The sequence below is a fragment of the Mesoplodon mirus genome (genome assembly GCF_964341445.2).
Source record: "Mesoplodon mirus genome assembly, chromosome: 11".
Taxonomy (NCBI): Eukaryota; Metazoa; Chordata; class Mammalia; order Artiodactyla; family Ziphiidae; genus Mesoplodon; species Mesoplodon mirus.
In genome coordinates this window covers 37511675-37532422 of record NC_138987.1, presented here as the reverse complement: position 1 = coordinate 37532422, position 20748 = coordinate 37511675, and the positions used below count along the sequence as shown (strand labels likewise).

Sequence of the window (20748 nt, the reverse complement as noted above, 5' to 3'; positions counted from 1 at the left end):
TTATTCCTTTTACGCCCACAAAACCAGTCAGTTGACAACTAGTAACCACCTGGACTTTACTTATGAATTGTGGATCCATGAACTGCTTACCTGGGGGGAAATGAACTGGGGAGGCACTTGCGCCCGGAGATTAGGAGAAGAATTCAGCGGCTGCACGGGGGTGTGCACGCCTCTCGATTGTGCTGTGCTATTTCCAAACAAACCATGATTGCCACCCTGTCAACGGAACAGCGACGGTGAGGCTTTTTGTTAACATAAGAAAACACAAATAAGAAACAGTTCAGGTTTTCTCTCCCTCAGAAGGATCATATCCCGTGTTCCATGGAATCACAGAATTTTACAACTGAAAAAAGTTCCTGATCTCAGAATGCTCAGAAAAGTATTCAAATCCAGTCATGGGCATATCATCACCACCCCTGCAGTCTGATGCATTCTATAAACCAAAAGCATTAAATTTAGTCAAATGTTAGAAAAAACACTAATTTGTTGTTGTTGTTATTGAAAGGTACAGGCAGTATAACATTTATTTAACTACTTTCTTTTTTAAGACTGGGTTTACCGAATTTATTCTCAAACTATATAACCTGAGACGCACCTTAAAAAGCACCTGAGTAAAAATGCAGGCTTGTGAATAATATCAGTTGTAAAACAATACTATGATATGACTTCTCTGAATTGGTTGATTCAATCATAAAATCAGTGCCACCCAACTGTGAGCCTAGCTCCCTGAGGATCCTACTCCAGATCCAAACACCCTTCCCTGTCCTGGGTCTGCTTGGTCCCTTCTTTACTAGATGAGGAAATGTGAATCAACCACAGAGTGAGATAAAAAAGGAAGAAAGGGAAAAAGTGAAAAATCATTCCAGGGACACCAAAACAAAACATTACTCACCTGTAACTTCTCATTCAAATGTATGACTATCAGTCTAGTCAAAAAACAAGCTTAGCTCCCTGATTTCTGGAGGATCAACTCACTGAAGCACTTCTAGACTGCGCCAATCAAAGAGCTATAAAAAGCTGGGCTGTATATGATGGCCTTTCCTCTCTGACTTGTTTCTAGCAGAGAAGCAAAGAAATCATATTCGATACTTGACGCTGCCCGATGTAGTTTTCTATACCATCTTCACTTGGCCTCTTCGAGGCCCAGCTCAGAGGTCATCCTCATCAACAAAGTCTTCTCCCAAACCTTCCTCATTGCACATTCAGATTCACTGAGCCCACCTCTACATTCTCAAAACACTTGAAAACTCTTTGATAGGATCCATCATCAAATCATATTACAGTTATTTTCCATCCTGTCTTTCCACCACCAGCTTAATATTTCCCTCTTTGTATTCCCAGAAACTCAATCAAGCCCTGGTCTGTAGGATGAGCACATCATTTGCAAACATCCATGACCCACCGATTTTATACACTTGAAAACAAACGTCCCACTGAGCACCGTCAGTGAAGACAGCTACACCACTTATACCAAGTCTGTGCGCTCTGAGCTGAGGTCAACACCATCATCTTATCCCTGGAATCATGGGGATAAAGGCAATTTTAAAGAAGAATTTTGTCCTTAAGTTCTAGAGCACCAAAGATATTTTGATGGCTTAATGATTCAAAATAGATTAAGGGACTGCTTCAGGGGAATTAATGAACTTAAAAGTATTGAAAATAAAAATGATTATGAATATAAAGTAGAAATGGCAATTAAAGTCTGTTGTACATCTCATAAAAGAAAATCAAAGATCCACCATGAATTTTAAATCTCCCAAAGGACTGTTTAAACATGAAAAGACCTTTAGTTCTAGAAACTCTAATATCTCTGCCTCTCCTGTCTTACTAATCAAACTTGTCATTCTGAGGTGAAATGGCTCAGTTCTAAATTTTCTGAGATCCTAGTAGTCTGGAGCTTAGCTACTAATCCTTCCCAGGAAAATAGGAAACATTCATTTTGCTAAGACTATTCCACTAAGATCATTCTCACACTTTACTATCAAAGTAACGACCTTGTTATTAGATGTTAATTATTCATGGATGGTCCTTGGATGGTGGGGTTTCTGACAGCTGAAGTCCTTGCCAGAACCTATGTTTTGTAGGGCTCCAAACTGCTCTGTACGGGTCATTTTAAATTTCAACCTCTCTTTCTGGTAAGAGGCATTACAAAGAATTTGCCTCTTTTGGTTTTTGTAAAATCAAGCCCTACTTTCCTATTTGTAGGAGAAAGAGTCCATCCCACTCCCACCAAAGGTTTTAGGTTTTCATTGTCAAGTGTCTCTAAAGCCATACCAAACACTTTGATATATTTGATACAGATAATAACAAAGATAAGTCAACATAAGTTTATCAAAAAATACCTTTTTTATTTTTAATTTTTTTTATTTTTTATTTTGGTGGTACGCGGGCCTCTCACTGTTGTGGCCTCTCCCGTTGCAGAGCACAGGCTCCGGACACGCAGGCTCAGCGGCCATGGCTCACGGGCCCAGCCGCTCCGCGGCATGTGGGATCTTCCCGGACCGGGGCACGAACCCGTGTCCCCTGCATCGGCAGGCGGACTCTCAACCACTGCGCCACCAGGGAAGCCCCACAAAAAATACCTTTTTAAAAAAAATAAAACCCTTTTTAGATCATTTTTATTCATTATTTACTGTTAAATCTTGCTTTTTTATTTTTTGGCCATGGCATGTGCCTGGTGAGATCTCAGTTCCCCGACCAGGGATGGAACCCAGGCCATGGCGGTGAAAGCCCAGAATTCTAAACACTAGGCCAACCAGGGAACTCCCACCTTCTCTATTTTTTAATATGGAACCTTGGCATCACAGGTTGGTCATCTTCTTGGCTTAGAAGTAGCTATTTTGCACAGTAATGTACTTAATGGTAATCATACAAATCCAGTCTTTTTTTAAAACTATATTTAGAGATTAGGAAAACCAGCATCAAAAGCATATTCTATATATATATATACACACATTAATGGTGGCTTATCTGGCTATTTCTATAGCTTCACTGTTGTATGTGAGGCTTTAATTGATGACCTGAGCCTAATAATTATTGGTGATATTTGCCTCAACTACAATGTTTAACTTAGAAGGGTATATAAATTAAAAACAAGGTTATCAAGCTAATTGAAATCTTCTGTAATTTGGGAAAAAACCTCAAATTTTATTTTGAAATTATGAAGTATGTTAACTCTGCATGAAAATAGTGTGAAAAAACCATAACCATATTTGGGTAGAACATGTATAATCAACTTGGTTCACAATGGACTTTGTAGCAATCCACAGATCAAAAACATGAAGAGAAATGACCTTTTTTTAGAGTCCAGTGCACAGCTAGTTTGGCTGGTCACTTATACTAAAGTTTATGTACTATAAGTATCTGACAGTCAGGTGATCCTGGGAGCATACTTACGATCACCATTAACCAAGAGTATTAAGACAATCTTATATGTGATATATCTCAACCCAAAAAAGACCTCCTCCCCACCAAAATGGATATAATTGTTTCTTCTCTGTTTATATAAGTAATACACAGCCATATCCTCTGTGGAAACATTAGGAAAAAGAGCGAAATATCAAGGAAGAAAACAAAAAACGACCTATAACTCTCAATCCAGAGTTAAGCAATCTGAACACATGGATATAATATAATCCATTTTTTAAATGTGCTAAGGCAACAATTAGCAAGCATAAGAACGATCTATATGTGACTTAAGGACTATAGCGTAAGAGGTGTTTTATACCATCCTTTCATTTCTATGTGAAAGTCATCACGTGCAAACAGAATGGACGCAACTAATAATTAAATGTCCTTCTGTGACATTCAGAGATGAAAGTCAGAAGGACAAGTAAGTAGTCATGGAACTAAGGCCAGGAAAGTATCACTGGAGCCACTGTCACAAAGGAATTGTCCCCAAATTCCTGGTTTTCTCCACAAAAACTACAAGAGAGCTACTGCAAGGTGACAGACAGAGGCCTGCTCTGTCCGCCTGGGCCTGTAAAGGCGAGGCGGCATGATCAGGCCAGCCCTGCCAGTCCTGTTTCTGCTGCACAGCCCTTCCTTGGAGGACTGACAGATCCAACCCCAGGAAAGGCGCTGCTCCAGGCTGAATCAAACACTGGGCAACATGGGTCTTCTTAAAGCTTCATTATCTAACAGGTAAGTTACCCTTCTCTGGGTAATATGATACTTAAAGACGCTGGATTTTTAAGATGCTGTAACCCTCCAATATTTAATCTTACTAGTTTTGCTGCTGTTTTCTAATTAGCAATTTTATTAGATTGAAAAGACCTCAAAAGTAGTCTTGCCATTCAATCAAACGTTCAAAAATGGCAAATATGTTGCTAAATTAGATGATAGAAGGTACCTGTAAGCTTCTTTAACATTTTCCTAAGCCAGTCATTAGTTAACTATTCAACGTAAACTTATGACCAAAAATGGGAAGACAAAAGAAACATATTTAAAATAAAATCCATGTTGAGAAACATGAAGAGAGATGGGTTCTATGGGCTGAAAGAGCTAAAGCCTGTACTTAATATCATTCTGTGCATTCAGTAATCAACAAATTTCCCAAGACAGACAAATGATGCAATAAACTGCAGACCAGGGCCAAGGCGAGGCCACAGCCAAGCAGTTATAAATTTGAGAGGCCTCCTTACTTGTCTAGCAGCGAAGTTTTGGGGGTTGAGCCCTGTGCCGATTGCTCCAAGGCTGACGTTGGGTAGTGTGGAACCAGAGGGAGACAGCTTGTAGCTGGGAGAAGGGGAGAAGGGAGAGCAGGGAGCCTCATCCCCAAGGCACCCATCTTGATTGGAGAAAGGCAAAGTCAGCTGAAAAGTAGTAGTAGTTAGCCAATCACAATGAGTGTTGGTTAGTGAAGCAACAGAATGCAAGAAGGGAAAAGAGAAACACCAGGAACAAACAAGGTTAGAGTGTATTAGCAGTAAACGAGGATAGAATTTGGATCTGATAATAGTCATGATACTTGGCCCAACAGACACCATCTGCCATCCTCTTTCCTATAGGTTCTTATCCTCTAAGTTAGTAACACATTCTGTCCATTGCACTATGATAAAAATTGCCAGACACTTCATTTTCATGCATCTAGCACTGATTACCCTAACTACGTGGCTGCTGAAACAGAAGCCAGAGTAATCTTCTTGCAAATATGGTGCTGTCTGGATCAGCACTGTGGTGTCAAAAAAGTGCCAGATCTAAAAACTTTGGTTTTAACTGCCTTCTGAAGACCAGGAACACTGCAAATTGGTATTCTGAATCAAGGAATGATCTCCTCCATTAGAAATGTTAAAAATCCCAACAGATACGTATAAATGACTTGTTTACAGCAGATAGTTGAGAATTTGAAAAGTATACCATCATAACTAAAAACAGATCATTATGGAAATGGAGAAAGAAGACAAAAGAGCTCTCTTAGAAATAGCAAAGGAGAAAGTTTTGGATCATCTTGACAAAGCTAGAAGGCAAGGCCTTAGGAGACACAGAGTATTTGCACAAGATCCAAAAATTTATTTTTGTAAATTGCACAACAGCAGAAAAAAGAATTCAGAATAAATTTGCCTCTAGGATTTCTTCTACGTGTTTTGAGTGTGCATTTCCCCCACTATAAATAGATCACTTCCCCCCTCCAAACTTCATAAATTCCCCAAAACTTAGACCCTGTTCACAGTACTCACATTCTAAAGACAGATGGTTCTAGCTGCTGCCTAATCACCTGCCAACAACAACTATTTTCATGTCACCATTCAAAAGCAGGTGATGTTTGTGCTTTGCTCGCTCGTTCAGTTCAGTAATTCTATGCTTCCTTCTGGAATTAATCATCAAAAGACAAGTGGGAACCAAAGTGGTTCTCATGAATTATTATCTTAAACCAAGGATTCAACTCACCTTCTCAAAATAAGGCCCACTGTCTGTGGTTCCCATGTCTTTGGAATTAGGTGGACGGAACCCAGATCGATCTTTCCTCATGATATCATTAAAATCCCCGAGATTCATTGCTCGCTTGTCCACATCAAATTTTTTATCTGGAAGGCTCCCTGAAAAGTAACACAGAAGGAGTGAGAACGTTAACAATCAATGTCTCCCTCATGACCAAGAGTGACCTGTCCCACTATGCTCCCTGAGGTGCAGGTGTAAGACCAGAAGAGCTTTCTACTGGTTCAGGCTGCTGGTGGTCCTTCCTGGAACATACATGGATGCCTTAAAAACAAAACAAAACAAAACAATCCCCCCCAAATCCCACAACATATATTAGCTGTAGCTGGTTTTCTATGGAGGACTGAAAGAGAGCCTGAGGGCTAACCCAGTAAAAAAATCTCTAACTAATCTAATTCTTAGACTGGGTATTGATATGTTTGATGAACATATTTTGCTCATATATTCAAATGTCCTCAGTGAGAGGATGTGTCTCTTGTTAATATTTTAGCATCTGCTAGACAAACAGTTGGGGTTGTGAAACATGATTATGAGGAATAAAAAGAGCAAAGAGGCATGGTTGTTGCCCTAAAATTTAGAACTTCGTGCTGAACGCAGGAGACGGTGTGCCATGTTACTGGTACAATGTAATTTCCCAGGTACAATGGCTATTCCCACTTTCTTTCACATATCTATAAATTTGCTATTGTACAGTGACATGAAGCTCATTTTTTAACTGTTCTCATATTTAAGAGTATCACAGATCAGAAGTTATTTCCCTTCTCTCCTAGGATTGTTTCCTTTTCTTCCCGGTTTGATTCTTTTTAAGTTCCTTCGGGTGAGCGACGGCATCGCTGTGAAGGTCCCACAGATGAAGGGCTGGTGCTGCATCTGCTCTACGTGCAGAGGGGCGGGTTGGTCAATAATGGGACATTCCAGTGCAGACAGACCTGGCCACCTGAGAGCTGACTCTGGCAGGGCCACAGACATATTTTATTTGGCTACACACAGCATTTTAAACAACCTGGATTAGCTTCCACTATTTAAAAATCAGGATGTCCAGGACAGGAATAAAGATGCAGATGTAGAGAATAGACTTGAGGACACGGGGAGGGGGAAGGGTAAGCTGGGACAAAGTGAGAGACTGGCATGGACACATATACACTACCAAACGTAAAACAGATAGCTAGTGGGAAGCGGCCGCATAGCGTAGGGAGATCAGCTCAGTGCTCTGTGTCCACCTAGAGGGGTGAGATAGGGAGGGTGGGAGGGAGATGCAAGAGGGAGGAGATATGGGGCTATATGTATATGTATAACTGATTCACTTTGTTATACAGCAGAAACTAACACACCATTGTAAAGCAACTATACTCCAATAAAGATGTTTAAAAAAAAATTAGGATGTCAATGCATATCTGAATTTCTGGCCTCTCTTGCAAACACTGGAGGACCTGGCAAAGCTGAGCCTGCACTCATCCACGACAACAAGTGCCAACGGCCGAGCAAAGGCTGACTCCTTTATGTGGTACACACGGTCTCCCCAGCTGCCCAGTGGCCTCTAAGTTCCAAGTTTTTATACGTGGCACACACTACGCATTTACATCAAGCATGGTGCCTTCCCCAGAGCGAGTGTGGAATAGGCGTCTAGGAACTGCACCCATCCAACTCAAAGTGAGCAGGGGATCCCAACAGGGTGTCATGAACAACAACATATTCCATTCGTATCAGTGGAGGGATACACACCTACAGACAAATCCATTTTGCTACTTGGATTATCTTCAGTTTGACTCTGAAAATAAAGAACAGTGAAGGAAGATTAAAAGCTTGAATTAAACGTCTGAATCAGAGGAGAAATGGCATTATTCATGTGTGAGCCACACCTTACTTTACTACTAGGACTATACAAGGTCCTTGGAAATGAACCTTAAACTGGAATGAAGCCAATAACTTTTTTTTTTTGGCTGCGTGGCATGAGGGATCTTAGTTCCCTGACCAGGGATTGAACCCATGTCCCCTGCAGTGGAAACGCGAAGTCCTAATCACTGGACCGCCCGGGAAGTGCCAAGACACTAACATTTATATTTATATATATATATATATATATTTATTTATTTATTTATTTTTATTTATTTTTGGCTGCATTGCATCTTTGTTGCTGCACGCAGGCTTTCTCTAGTTGTGGCGAGCGGGGGCTACTCTTTGTTGCGGTGCACGGGCTTCTCATTGCGGTGGCTTCTCTTGTTGCGGAGCACTGGCTCTAGGCACATGGGCTTCAGTAGTTGTGGCTTGTGGGCTCTAGAGCACAGGTTCAGTAGTTGTGGTGCATGGGCTTAGTTGCTCCGCGGCACCCAGACCAGGACTCAAACCCGTGTGCCCTGCGTTGGCAGTGGATCTTAACCACTTCCTTTCCCCACCAGGGAAGTCCCAGTAACATTTTTTTTTCTTAATTTTTTTTTTTTGCAGTACACGGGCCTCTCACTGTCGTGGCCTCTCCCGTTGCGGAGCACGGGCTCCGGACGCGCAGGCTCAGCGGCCATGGCTCACGGGCCCAGCCGCTCCGCGGCATGTGGGATCTTCCCAGACCGGGGCACGAACCTGTGTCCCCTGCATCGGCAGGCAGACTCTCAACCACTGCGCCACCAGGGAAGCCCCCAGTAACATTTTTAATATGACTAATTTTGGGACTTCCCAGGCGGCCCAGTGGTTAAGACTCTGCGCCCCCAATGCAGGGGACCCAGGTTAGATCCCTGGTCAGGAAACTAGAGCCCGCATGCCACAGCTAAAAATTCCGCCAGCCGCAACTAAGACCTGGTGCAGCCAAATAAAGAAATAACTATTAAAAACAAAAATCTGACTAATTTTGATTGCTGTTGGTGTCTATATTCCTAAATTCGATTTTCACATCAAATTAGCTTCAGTAAATCTATGGGCAGAGGAACAGCGAAACAGCTGCTTGGAGAATTAAACCCCTGTGCTCAAGTTCCAGTCGGCTCAGGATCAAATTCCAAGAGTGGCAGCCAAATGATGACAACTTCTTCTTGTGACTTGTCAAGTCATCAGATCTTGAAATGTGCAGCCAAGTCATTTGTCTTTTGGCAACCAGGGACAGGGTGTCCCCATAATGTTCCCAAGAGATCAAAAAATTAGAAATCCTACAAGAACTGCCTATATAATTAATCACAAATAGTTTCCCAAGTTATTCTGCAGTTACTGTCTTTTTAAAAATTATAATATTAAAACTGGTACAGTAGTCAGCAAAAATTATATAAATTTTAAGTACTTGGCTTTTTCTTCCCTAACTGCCTAAGGAAAAGGATACAAGGACTAAAAATATTTAAAAGCTGTACCCTTTAAATACTGGAGTATTTCTTTAAGAAAAAAAGAATAGAGAACAAATACTGCCTAATCCAAATCAGGAACACTGCTTAACCAGTTTCTAAATCTGTAATTTTGTACTATATGTGGCAGTGGTCTTAAAATTTGTACTAAATGTAAAAGTTGGGATACATTACACATAGGAAAAAGTAAAACTTACCAGCAATCCCATATTTGAAAACTGTTTGGCAAGGGGATTCATCCATGAATCATTGTTTCCTCCTTTTAGTGAGCACTAGAGAAATGAAATACGTAACCTCAGAATCAAATAATTTATTTCATTTCAACTTCCTGAGTTGCATAAGTACTGACTGAAAATGCAAAATCAAGAGTTTACCTTTTTGAACCCTAACTATTCCTCTTTAACTACAGTTATTTTGATATGTTATCTGTTAGTCTAAAAAAGTACTATGCCTTAGTTATTACATCTATGTTTTTATTCTTACTTTATTCATTGCACTGAATTAGAAGTAACTGGAAAAATATATGGTCAGCTAGTGTTTTTACCCTATAAATAGAAGGTCAGTATCAGATTTTCTAAAACATAATGTTTGCATGCTAGTATTTTCTCTCTTAGTATATCTCCTTGTAACCCAAGCCGGTTTGTATTAGGAGTGAAGAAAAGGAGTTTGATGCTAGCGTATGTTATTTGGAAAGGAGCCCGTTTAAACTGGTCATTATTCTCTGTGTGGATACAATGAGGAACTCATCCACGTAGCACTTTCCTCTGCTTGTTTCATAGTGTAAAGATGTGGATCCGCAATGGGAAAGAAGCCTAGCAGAAGACACCATCACCAAGCTTCCCGCATAGCTGTTACTATGAGGGCAGTTAGTTTTAAGTGCAAAGGTGGCGGATATAGGTTTCTGCTTGTTTCTTAATGGGACAAACTAGTTTCTCCACTGAACAAGGCACCAGTCATCAGTTCCACTTTTATTTCTACGTAGAAGGTGAGTGGAACTGTGGTAGGGACCTTGTGGGGGCAGGAGGTGATGGGGCTTTGTGCACGCGTGCATTCTCCGGGTAAAAATTCTATTTGTGTTCTGATGGTATTGGTCAGATCAATTTTATTATTCTTGCAAGTGTTAAGGTACTTAGTTTGAAGGTCAAAAAAAACCCTCACTGGAGGGAGCAGAGAAGTGGTAGTTACTTTGTGGACAGATGATAGTGATAACGGCACAACAATGTGAATGTACTTAATGCGACTGATCCGTACACTTAAAATTGGTTAAGATGGTAATTTTTATGTCAGCTGTATTTGATCACACACACAAAGAGGCCCTCAGTGTGAAAGGTCAGAATCATCAGTCATGGAGCAGAAACATTTAATTCCCAATTAACTTCATTAAATCTTGGTGGTTCCCTGAGTGGGCTAGTACCTTTCATTCAGCTGCTTCCTCAACAGTCTCCTGAACTATCTTGTAATTTGGTCTTATTGTTAATTTGTAAATAACAAAAAGAAAGCCACAGCAGACAACACGAATGTACTAAAAATGCTGGCAAGTTTACTGAATAATTTCTTTTGTGACTGGAGTAATAAAAGTCCTTTAAGAGGGAAAACTGTAAATGACTGCTTAAACAAAACGTTTCTAACAGAAACAATCTGTATTCTCAGGCCTAAAAGAGAGTAATGGTATTCAGAACAAAATCCCATAGGCAAAGGGGATGAAGGTACAGCCCCTGGCCACTGAAGACCTTCTAAAATGGCACCCGGTATTTGAAAACCAGGACTTTTAGTTGTGAAGCGTTTCTTAGGGCAGCAAGGCTCCCATCCTCAAATTAAATACATGGCTGCCCACTTCCTATGTCCCTCAATGTATCTCTGGAATGAGAGGCTAGAATGAAAAAAGAGGGCTTCTACTGAGAGTTGTTCAGGTTCTAGATTGAAAACCAAAGTCCTCATCAAATTATGCAAATCAAAGGAGAAACTAAGTTGTTCTAAGGTACAGAAAGTAACAAGTGTAGAGCACAACTGGTACAAGATGTAGATAAATCATCTAGTTGCTAACGCAGGGTTATGCACTGGCACCTCATTTTGTTGAGAAAAGGGTCCTGGGGCCTTGGAGTTTCCCGAATGAGATAAAAATGAGTTGCGATGATTGCTGCTGGAGAAACCATATTACTGTGGTTTCTCTTTAACATATTCCTGGGGATTTACTCTAAGGACTGACTTGGCTTTAGAACGCAAAAGCGTAAAACATTTATAAGGTGTAACTTGACAGCTTCCAAAGAATTATTCTAATATGGAAGCCAAAGTGAGGAAAATTTCATTTCTTTGAAAATCCCATCTTACCCACAGCAAGAGTTTTGTCCTTCGAGATTTCACGGCCATGGGGAAGGAAGACGAGGGGTAAAGAGGAAGTAGTTACTTGTTCTGAAGAAAATACCTTCCCCCTCGCTGAGGACCTCAGGGACTCCAGCTGCCTGGCTTCGTCCATGAAAACATTCTCAGTTCTGCCCTCTAAGAAAGAATAAGCAAGCCCAGGTATTTCTAAAGCAGGCTACCTTCATCTGTTTCTTTCCTCCTTGTCCCCAGCTTGCCGAACTGTGGGAGGAAGCACTTCCCTGAGAGCCGGCGGTGTTCCAGACTCCTCCATCCTCCTCCTCTTCCCAGCTGGGATGGCGAGTTCCAGTCACGGGCCCGTCACTCTCCCCCCAGCCGTCTTGCATAGATTTGGAATCTTTAAGAGAAGAACGAACCAACTGTACGCAATAGCTATATATAACAATAACCACAACAACCATTCCCCGTAAATACAGCATTTTAGTGTATTTGTAATTTTGTCTAGTCTACCTGTACGGCAAGGCAAATATCATTCGAACTTTTCAGAGCAGAAATGGAAACCCAAAAAGGGTCAATGATACAGAATAAGTTAATAAACCACAAATCAAGATTTCCTGGCCTCTGGTTCAATGATTTTTTCCCCTTTACACAAAGTTGACAGAAATCCCCCAATTGAAAAGAACCTGTCGTTACTTATAAGAAATTTCACATCTCAATTTAGAGAAATCTGTTACTCTTAATGAGGATGTTTTACTGCATTCTTTAGTTTTACCCTCCTAAAAGTATGTGGTGGACTTTATAATGGACTTTACAAACATGAGGTAAGGTAAAGAACAACTGTCTACCTTGCTTGGGGTGAAGAAAAGAACACGCAAAATGGATGAAAAAAGAAAACTGTATTAGATTTTGAATATCAAAATTATGGTGAAAGAAGAGAAATTCACATATAGCCATGAAAATTTGAAAGTTATTGGATTTACACACTTGAAATGGATTAGGTACTAAAAAGATCCTAGGCAAAGACAATGTATAAGCAATGGCTTTTAAAAGACGGAGGAAATGTGGTAGACAGGGAACGAGGAAAACAGAACAAAGAGAGAGGGAAATCAGGGCTCTAATATTCGACGAAATAGGACGTCATCAGTATCCAGAGTCAAATTTCACCAACATCCCCCTTTAAACAAAGACCTTTAATTTGGAGATTGGGATAATCCTTAATCTCCTTCTGAAAATACTGTATGGAACTGATGGATACACTTTGTGGTAATGATACTCTATACAATGATGGAAGAAGGGGAATACACTATCCTGCCTAGAAGCTCCATCCACACCTTCAATTTACCAAATGACAGGACCTTTATGAAGGGGTAGTTATTTGATTTAGGTAGCTTCATGTGAAGAGTCTAGAGCCAGAAAGGTGTCTCTTCCAGGCCTTTCCTTGAATGACTGCTGCCATGCCCTAGGACCAGGCCTATGATGCCATACAGGCACCCATCAAGTACACAGGGTGCAAGGCAGCTGATTTCCTCAGACTGTGGCATCATCTCCCAGCAACGCCCAGGGGAACCTGATGGAACCTCCATGGGGTTCACTGAGCCCCCCGTGCAGGGGCTCTGTGACTGGGCAGCAAGAGGCAGGGCTTGGGAGTTGTCCCCTCCGCTGCTGGAAATGCCATTGATAACCAGGACCATTTCTCCTGCATAGGAGGTTACCCACTATTATTGTAAACACAGGCTTTATACATCCTCTGACAAGCAACAGGAATTAAAGACCCAACATAAGTGACATACTGACCCCTTTAAAGAAGGAAGACATCCACGTAACCCTTCTTCTAGAGAAAGGAGCTGAACTTTTAACAAATGACTTCTTGTAGAAACATAAAAAAGCTCCGATTTTTAGTCACAGAGCCCACACCAGATATAAGGTATCTGCAGTCTAGACAAGATCACAGGTTAACTATCAGCATCAATTTGGTCGGCTGTGATGATCCAGCCCCTTCCTCTATTACACACTGAAATTACCCAGAGAAGGAGTAAATAAAACTACAGCTTTTACTGCAGATACAGAGGATCCTGAAGAGTAGAAGACTTTTTAAAATCTGGAGAAAAGTGAGTCTTTTGTGATGGACAAAAGATGATCCTGAAGTTGGGAAAGACATAAAAATCCTGAAAGCACTGCTGAAGTGCCGCCTTGTGCCAAGGGTCTGGTTCATGCCTTCCAACAGCATTTTGGATCTATTCCAAGTCTAACAGGATGGTATTTCCCATGATGATACAACCAATTTTACAATGAAAATCAAGATGGAATCAAATTCTTTATAAAGTGAAGGAGATTCGTAATTTTAAAAATGCAGTCAAGTTACATAGGAACAAGAGTGAGTTTCTAGAATACAGATAGCTAAGATGAAATTCCTTCCTGTGGCATGGTAAGAATCATACATATCATAAAATAAACTTGACAGTAGAATTTTTTTATTCTTGTTCAGATTTTGAGTATTCAGTCTGATCACATTTTTTAATCAAAAGACAATTCCTTAAGTCTGCAATATGGTAGAAAAGTGATGTTGGAATACTTTTTAAGAAAACTATAAACAAGTGAAAACAGATACTTGAAACTGAATTTTTCAATTGAGCACCATCCAATGGGACGTTCCGCAGCATCCATTTACAAAGTCTGCAAATTACTGTGACTACACATTGCCAGCTGGATCTAGTATAGCTTAGATTTTCAATGATCATGAATAAGTGTGACGTGCTTTGTTTAAAAATTCAAATGAAGAAATCTTTTTTGGGTTAAAGAAACCTTAAATGTGCTTACGTGGGTGGATGTATGAGAAGAGAGACAAAGGGGAAAGGAAGGAACGGAAGGATGAAGTCACTGGGCAGCAGAGACCTTGTTCCACGTTAAAAGCCAGGAGTTAAAAAAAAAATTATACCAACATGAGAGTAGAAATGCAAAATAGATCTAATGAGCAATATTTAAGTTACTGAGCAAAAAAAAAGCACCACATGAAAATTTCAACTCTGGCCAGACACCAAACCTAAGTTAAAACGAAATCAACAAAACTAACTTATGACTTCTAGTTCATGGTAAGCATTTTTACATATGCCAAGTCCCCAGCATTTGCTGCTAACCATTTATTAAAGGTTCAAGGTCCTGAATCTCACTGAAACAACAGTTTAACAACAGCCCTCACCAAAATGTGTGACCCCCAAAGTTATAATAGAGACTCCCTCAAAGATAATGCCGTATACTTACTAGGTTTCATGGCATTTGGAGCACTGGAGGGTGTGGTCCCCCAGCCTGTGGTCGATGCTCCCGTGTCATCCATTTCACCCCACCCAGGACTGCTTTCATTTGGCTCACCCCAAGCTGAAGTACCATTATCTGGAGCAGGTGGTGTGCTTTTGCTCCAGACTGTAAAGAAAGGACATGTATCTCTAAGAATGATTTGTTCAATGAACACCATAGTATCCACTGGAGGTGAAGGTAGGAGGAACAGGCACTCCTGAATTCTGTTGGTGGAAATATAAATAGGTGCCACCTTCATGGAGGGCACTTGGCATTGTCACTTTAACCTTTTGCCCAGTAATTCCACTGCCAGGAAATTATACCACAGATATACTTGTAAAAGTAGATGAAATTACATGTACAACAATGCTCACTGCATCACTGTCAGGTAACATTTGGAAGCAACCTAAATATCTACCAAAAAGGGACCAGTCAGACCGATCGTGAGTTGCCCATCAAATGAATACTATACACGAAGCAATTGAAAGACAGAAATGTACATGCTAACGTGGAAAGTTTTTAAGAATAATGAAAAAAGCAAGGTGAAGAACAGTGTATATAGTACAATCCCTTCCGTGTAAAAATTTTAAAGGATAGATATATTTTGCTATAGGTATGAATGAAATTTCTGAATGGCATACAAAATTCTAAGACCTGCAGGGAGAGACCCTAGGAGCTAAGATTCTTTTACTTATTACCTTTTGCTTTTCTGTACAGTTTGAAGGTTTTTACTATATGAATAAAAATTTTTACATGTTCTAGGTAGGGAATTAATGAGCAATCTTCATTTCCTTCCTCATTCTTTTTAATATTTCAAGAAAAGAACTAATTAAAAGTAATCATTTTCTAAGTGTCCATAACTGGATTCACTGAATACTAAGCTTACTTTGGAAAGTGGAAAATTAAATATTATGACTAATTTTAACTAAAAAAGCGAACACTTGAATGGTGCATCCTCTTAGTTTGTTGAACTATATGAGGACACTCAAGTTGACAATGCCAAACTAAGAATGATTACCAGCACTACTTTTTTTTTTAAAAAGAGTTCAAAATCCCACGGCACCCCCCCAAGCCCCACCTTTTTAAAAATTTTCACCGGCACTATTTTTAATTTACCAGGTATGATGTCTCCTACTCAAATAAGGAGGGAAGAAAGTTTAATTCTGGACAACTGATTATCATGAGATAACAATCTCCACACAACGAAGTTCTCCACTTCCAGAGGTTAACTATTAAAAATTATCTGGAAAGTGATGGAAACCTTCCAGATCCCAGCTTTGCTACAGCATTTTCTGATGGTCCCTGCAAGAACAACACAGACTACTTCCTGTCGCCGGGGCCAGAGAAACACAGAGGATGTGTCCACAGGCAGAACCAGAATGGAAGTCAGGTCTATTTCTGCTCCTATTTTAATTCTTTATTTTTAAACCTAGAGCACGGTTTGTTTAGCAAGATATAAATCTTTTGGATTCTGCAGACCAATACAATTACCAAGACGAAAAACAAAAACTGGAGAGACTAACCCAGGAATGCCTACTTTTTCCTTTTGCCAAGAAAGAACATTAAAATGTACCACCAGCATGTGTTATCACTATCATTTTATAAAAAGAGAGTCTCTGTTAACAACAGCCTAGAGTTAACATAGGAAAGGTTCCCAGAACAAAGCTAAGTTAAATAAATGCATCTTAATAAAAATGCCTTGGTTTGGGATTTCTTTTCTTCACCAAAACCTGTGAGAAAAAGCCATTGCCTACCTGATGCTGACTTAGCGGTCATCGGGGTAGGCAGGTTTGGTTCTCGAGGTGCTGGGCCCCCTTGGGAATTCTTATCCCACAGATTCACATTCTTGTAGTTGTAACTGTTAGGGTCTCCCCACGCTGAAGTGCCATCATCAATGTCCATCTTCCGACTAATCGACTGTGGGGATGGCTCTTCCCAACCACTGGGTTCCTCATCCTTCGGGTTCACTGGCTGCGGCCCGCTGCTCCAGCTGGAACTGGAAGGCCGTCCGTTGCCCGGAGGCGGTGGCGCTGGGCCTCCCCATGAACCAGACGCCTCTGGCTGTGGTGGCGGCGGCTGCTGTGCCTGCTGCTGCTGTTGGTGCTGTTTGTTCCAGGAACTGGGTTGTCTGCCCGTCTCTGTCCAGGCTGTAGATCTTTTGCAATCTTCCCACCCGCCTTTTGAAGCTAGGCTTGCGTTCCCACCGTTCCCCCAAGTTCCGATTTCATTCTGCCCGCCTTCACCCCACCCAGACACAGGTTTACTGGCAGAACTTTCCCAATTGCTATTTTTCGCCTGATCGACCTCCTCTCCCCAACCATTCTTTCCAGAAGTCCATCCTTGATTGGGCTGGCGTCCACCTCCCCACCCCTGCTCCTTGTTGGAATTCTCATTCCAAGAGGAAGATGTCTTTTCATCTGGTCGTCCTCCTCCCCAGCTGGAAGAGTTGCTGTTCTTATAGTCATTCCAGCCTCCTGTGTTCTTGGGGTCTTTCCACTCTGTAGAGGCTGAGAGCTCCCCCCATCCAGACTTCATTTGATTGCTTTGGCTGGGTGCATCTCCCCAGCCCCCTGAGTTCTTGGTCTGTGTGGCAGCGCTCTCCCACCCCTCAGTTCCTTTGTCAGATTTCCCCTCAGGCCTTGGCACCTCTTCAATATCCCACACTGTGTCCTGCTTAATTTGAGTTTGGCCCCAGCCAGTGTTTGAGAGCACCCTGGGGTCCAAATCAGTTCGGCTCAAAAGAGTCTGCAAGACAGCCTGACAATCAGGATGTGTGGGCCTGTACGACCGACGGCCAGAATTATGACTGTCACTACTTCCTGCTTTGTGGTTGCTTCCAGTGCTTTGACCTCCAACTTCACTTCCCGTGGAGCTGGAAGATCTTCCCCAACAGGGAGCCTGGGCATTGCCTTGGTTTTCAGGGAGGGGGTGGCCCTTTTGATTGTCCCATGCTCCAGTGCTAGAATTTGGTTGGTTTGGACCACTCCATTCTCCAATTTTCAACTCATCAGACCCAGTCGGCTGTTTCCATTCTCCCTGAGAGACCCCAGATGTCATTTTGTTCCCTTCACCCCATTTGTTGTCATTAGAGTCCTGAGGGCCAAAGTTCCAGGACCCACCCGTAGACCTGTTATTGTTGTCCCAAGAGTCATTTTTTGACCCAGTTGATTTCTGAACAGGAGCTCCTTTCCAGGAGTCCTCTCTATCCTTTCCATTGTTCCCATTGTTTCCAGAATTGCTCTGTCCAGAGGCTGTGTCAGTTCCAGAAGGCCCCCTAGCTGCACTCCAAGATCCAACACTCCCAGTCTTTCGATCTCCAGTGCTTTGTGAAGGGGCATCAGTGCTCCTGGAGGCGTTCCCCAAGCCCATTCCGAAGGGCATTCCCTTATTCTCCATGGGGTTTGGTGAACTTAAGTTCAAGGAGTTAGTGTTTCCATTTTTTGGTCCATCAGTGTTATGAATTTGAGCCTGTTCTCTGCCAGAGACAACAAAATTAACACCCGCATTTTCCATCTTTGACTGCTGTTCCCTGGATGCCTGACCTACTGTGCTAACCTGTGCACTGGAATTACTAGTATCCGTTTCCAATGCCCCTTTCCTAGAATTTCCTTCTTGGACCAGCGCTGGCCAGGCAGATGGGTTGCTATTTGGGTTAAAGTTGCTGAAGCCAGAGCCAGGTCCAATTCTATCCTGACCGCTCACATTCCTCCAATTTCCTAGTCCATTGTTGCTTTCTGTAGTAGAGTTGGAAGATTGAACAGATTTAGCCTTAGGGTCAGATTTCCAGACCCCAAGATTACATTCGTTCCCAGAACTTGCAGACTGGCACTGGCTCCCCTTTCCTTTGTTACTAGTGGTGCTTCCTGGCAGAGTGCTCTTCTCAGAGCCAGGGTTCGAGGCACTGTTGTTATCGGTGGTGTTTTCGGAAGAAGACTCAGTGTCTTTGCTGGCAATGCAAGGCCACTCTTCCATGTCAGACCCGTCTACAATCACCTTGTCCCAGATGTGAATAGGGTTGGGGGAGGCGCCGTTGTTGGAGGAGGCTCCCGGGCCCCAAGTGGGATTTGCATAATGTGAAGCAGCAGCAGCTCCAAGGGCTGACTCTGAGAAAGAGAGTGTCTCATCAATCACAGCCGCATATGCATGCTCTATCAACACCCCAAGCTCAAAGTGCCCCAGAGGAGAGCTCACCACACTTCCCCGCAAACTAGTTCTCTAGCCAGCTGCCTGCCTTGGTAAACTGTATCACACCCATCTTAGTCATCTCTTCTGTTTTGCCTGGTTGGTGTATTTGCTAAATCTCACCCCCCAGCATCTCTCAAAGATACCCTCTTGCCATTCCTAGTGACAGAGAAGGGCCTTCCTGTATCTTGAGACAAGGCAGTAACACCCTGTACTTGCTTTATATCTCCAATCCATGCTGAACATTCCTGGCTGCAGTGAGTTTTCTAAAGCACACTTTTGATTATATCACTGCTGTATGGAAGGCAGTGGATAGTTTCTTAGTGTACAAGAATAAAGCTAAACTCTTTGGACTGAGGTTTGATCAAGATGCTCCACAACCTGGGACCAACTGACTCTTCTAGTCTCATCTTCCACTACTCTCTCTGATGATGCCCATATTCCACAAATTGCACCTTCTCACCCTGGCACCATTCCACACAGGCACCTCCTGTTTTTTCCTTCTGAATTCACAAACTGAAATTTATCTGTCTTTCTGGGCCTAGTTCAAGTGCCATTTCTTCTATGAAACTTTTTTGAGCTTACCACCTGAAAACAACCTTTCCCTGTCTGGAGCCATTTTGCTCAGTGTACTGTGTTCACATCTTCCTTTCCCCACGTTAGTGCCTTTTAGTCAGAGACCTATCTTGCTAACGTTTGAATTCCACATGGTGACCAGGGAACTGCTGCTCAGTAAGCATCTACTGAATGAGGAATGCCCACCCAGCTAGATGCTAGGGGCAGACAAGCATGAATCAGTTTGTATGCCCAAGGAACTTGATAAAATAGTCTGGCTCAGCACATATTTGATGGAATTTACTACATTTGGTGGGGGGAAAAATGACCTGTTTTTAGCCCAATAATTTCTAAACTTATTCCTTTCACCAAAGAGCTTTAAATCAATATGACGTTGAAAAAAAAACTATTACATAGAGCCATATAAAAATAAGGAAGCAGAGAATCTCAAACTCTTGAGATTAGGGGCCTCCTTGGTTTTAAGAATGTAAACAGGAGACTGACTCACACTGGACCCATGTCGATGTCCAGGCCTGGCTAGACTCAGCCGCTGAAGTGCCCGGCACAACCACTCCCTCACACTTCCCTTTGCAGCTGGTTACGAGGGGACAGGAAGGAAGGGCCAGGAGGCCTTTCCCTGCCTGATTTGGGCCTGGCCTGACAGCCACCACAAGAAGCCTCATATACAGGGCTTATCGCTGTATAAAGCCCGTGTCACCATGAGCTTTCTTTCCATCTTCGCTTGGCACACAAGATGGTAACAGAATTTTCTAGGCAATTCTATGTTCAAATCAGAACTAGAATAAAGCATCTTGTCATTAACAACCACCAGCCCACTGTCCTTGCCAACGCCTGATGGTCTTCAAGCTCTGAATTTTAATTTAGTCTCAAAAAATATTTTAAGAATATGTGGAGGGCTTCCCTGGTGGCACAGTGGTTGAGAGTCCGCCTGCTGATGCAGGGGACATGGGTTCGTGCCCCGGTCCGGGAAGATCCCACATGCCGCGGAGCGGCTGGGCCCGTGAGCCATGGCCACTGAGCCTGCGCATCCGGAGCCTGTGCTCCGCAACGGGAGAGGCCACAACAGTGAGAGGCCCGCGTACCGCAAAAAAAAAAAAAAAAAAAAGTGTGGGGGGGTGGCATCTGG

At 42.2% G+C, this 20748-nt stretch overlaps 1 protein-coding gene across 4 annotated transcripts in view; it reads right to left on the bottom strand.

Moving 5' to 3' along the window:
• TNRC6B (trinucleotide repeat containing adaptor 6B) overlaps positions 1 to 20748 on the bottom strand; it is a 257905-nt gene that overhangs the window by 40036 nt on the left and 197121 nt on the right. For 3 of the 4 annotated variants that reach the window (XM_082636370.1, XM_082636373.1, XM_082636371.1), the window contains 7 exons: positions 16619 to 18967; positions 14832 to 14990; positions 11795 to 11970; positions 9452 to 9526; positions 7660 to 7705; positions 5890 to 6038; positions 91 to 216 (listed from right to left, as the gene is read on the bottom strand). In XM_082636370.1, coding sequence (XP_082492496.1) covers positions 91 to 216; positions 5890 to 6038; positions 7660 to 7705; positions 9452 to 9526; positions 11795 to 11970; positions 14832 to 14990; positions 16619 to 18967 — 3080 coding nt within the window. The remainder of the gene's footprint in view (positions 1 to 90; positions 217 to 5889; positions 6039 to 7659; positions 7706 to 9451; positions 9527 to 11794; positions 11971 to 14831; positions 14991 to 16618; positions 18968 to 20748) is intronic. The other variant, XM_082636372.1, reaches the window with a different exon arrangement.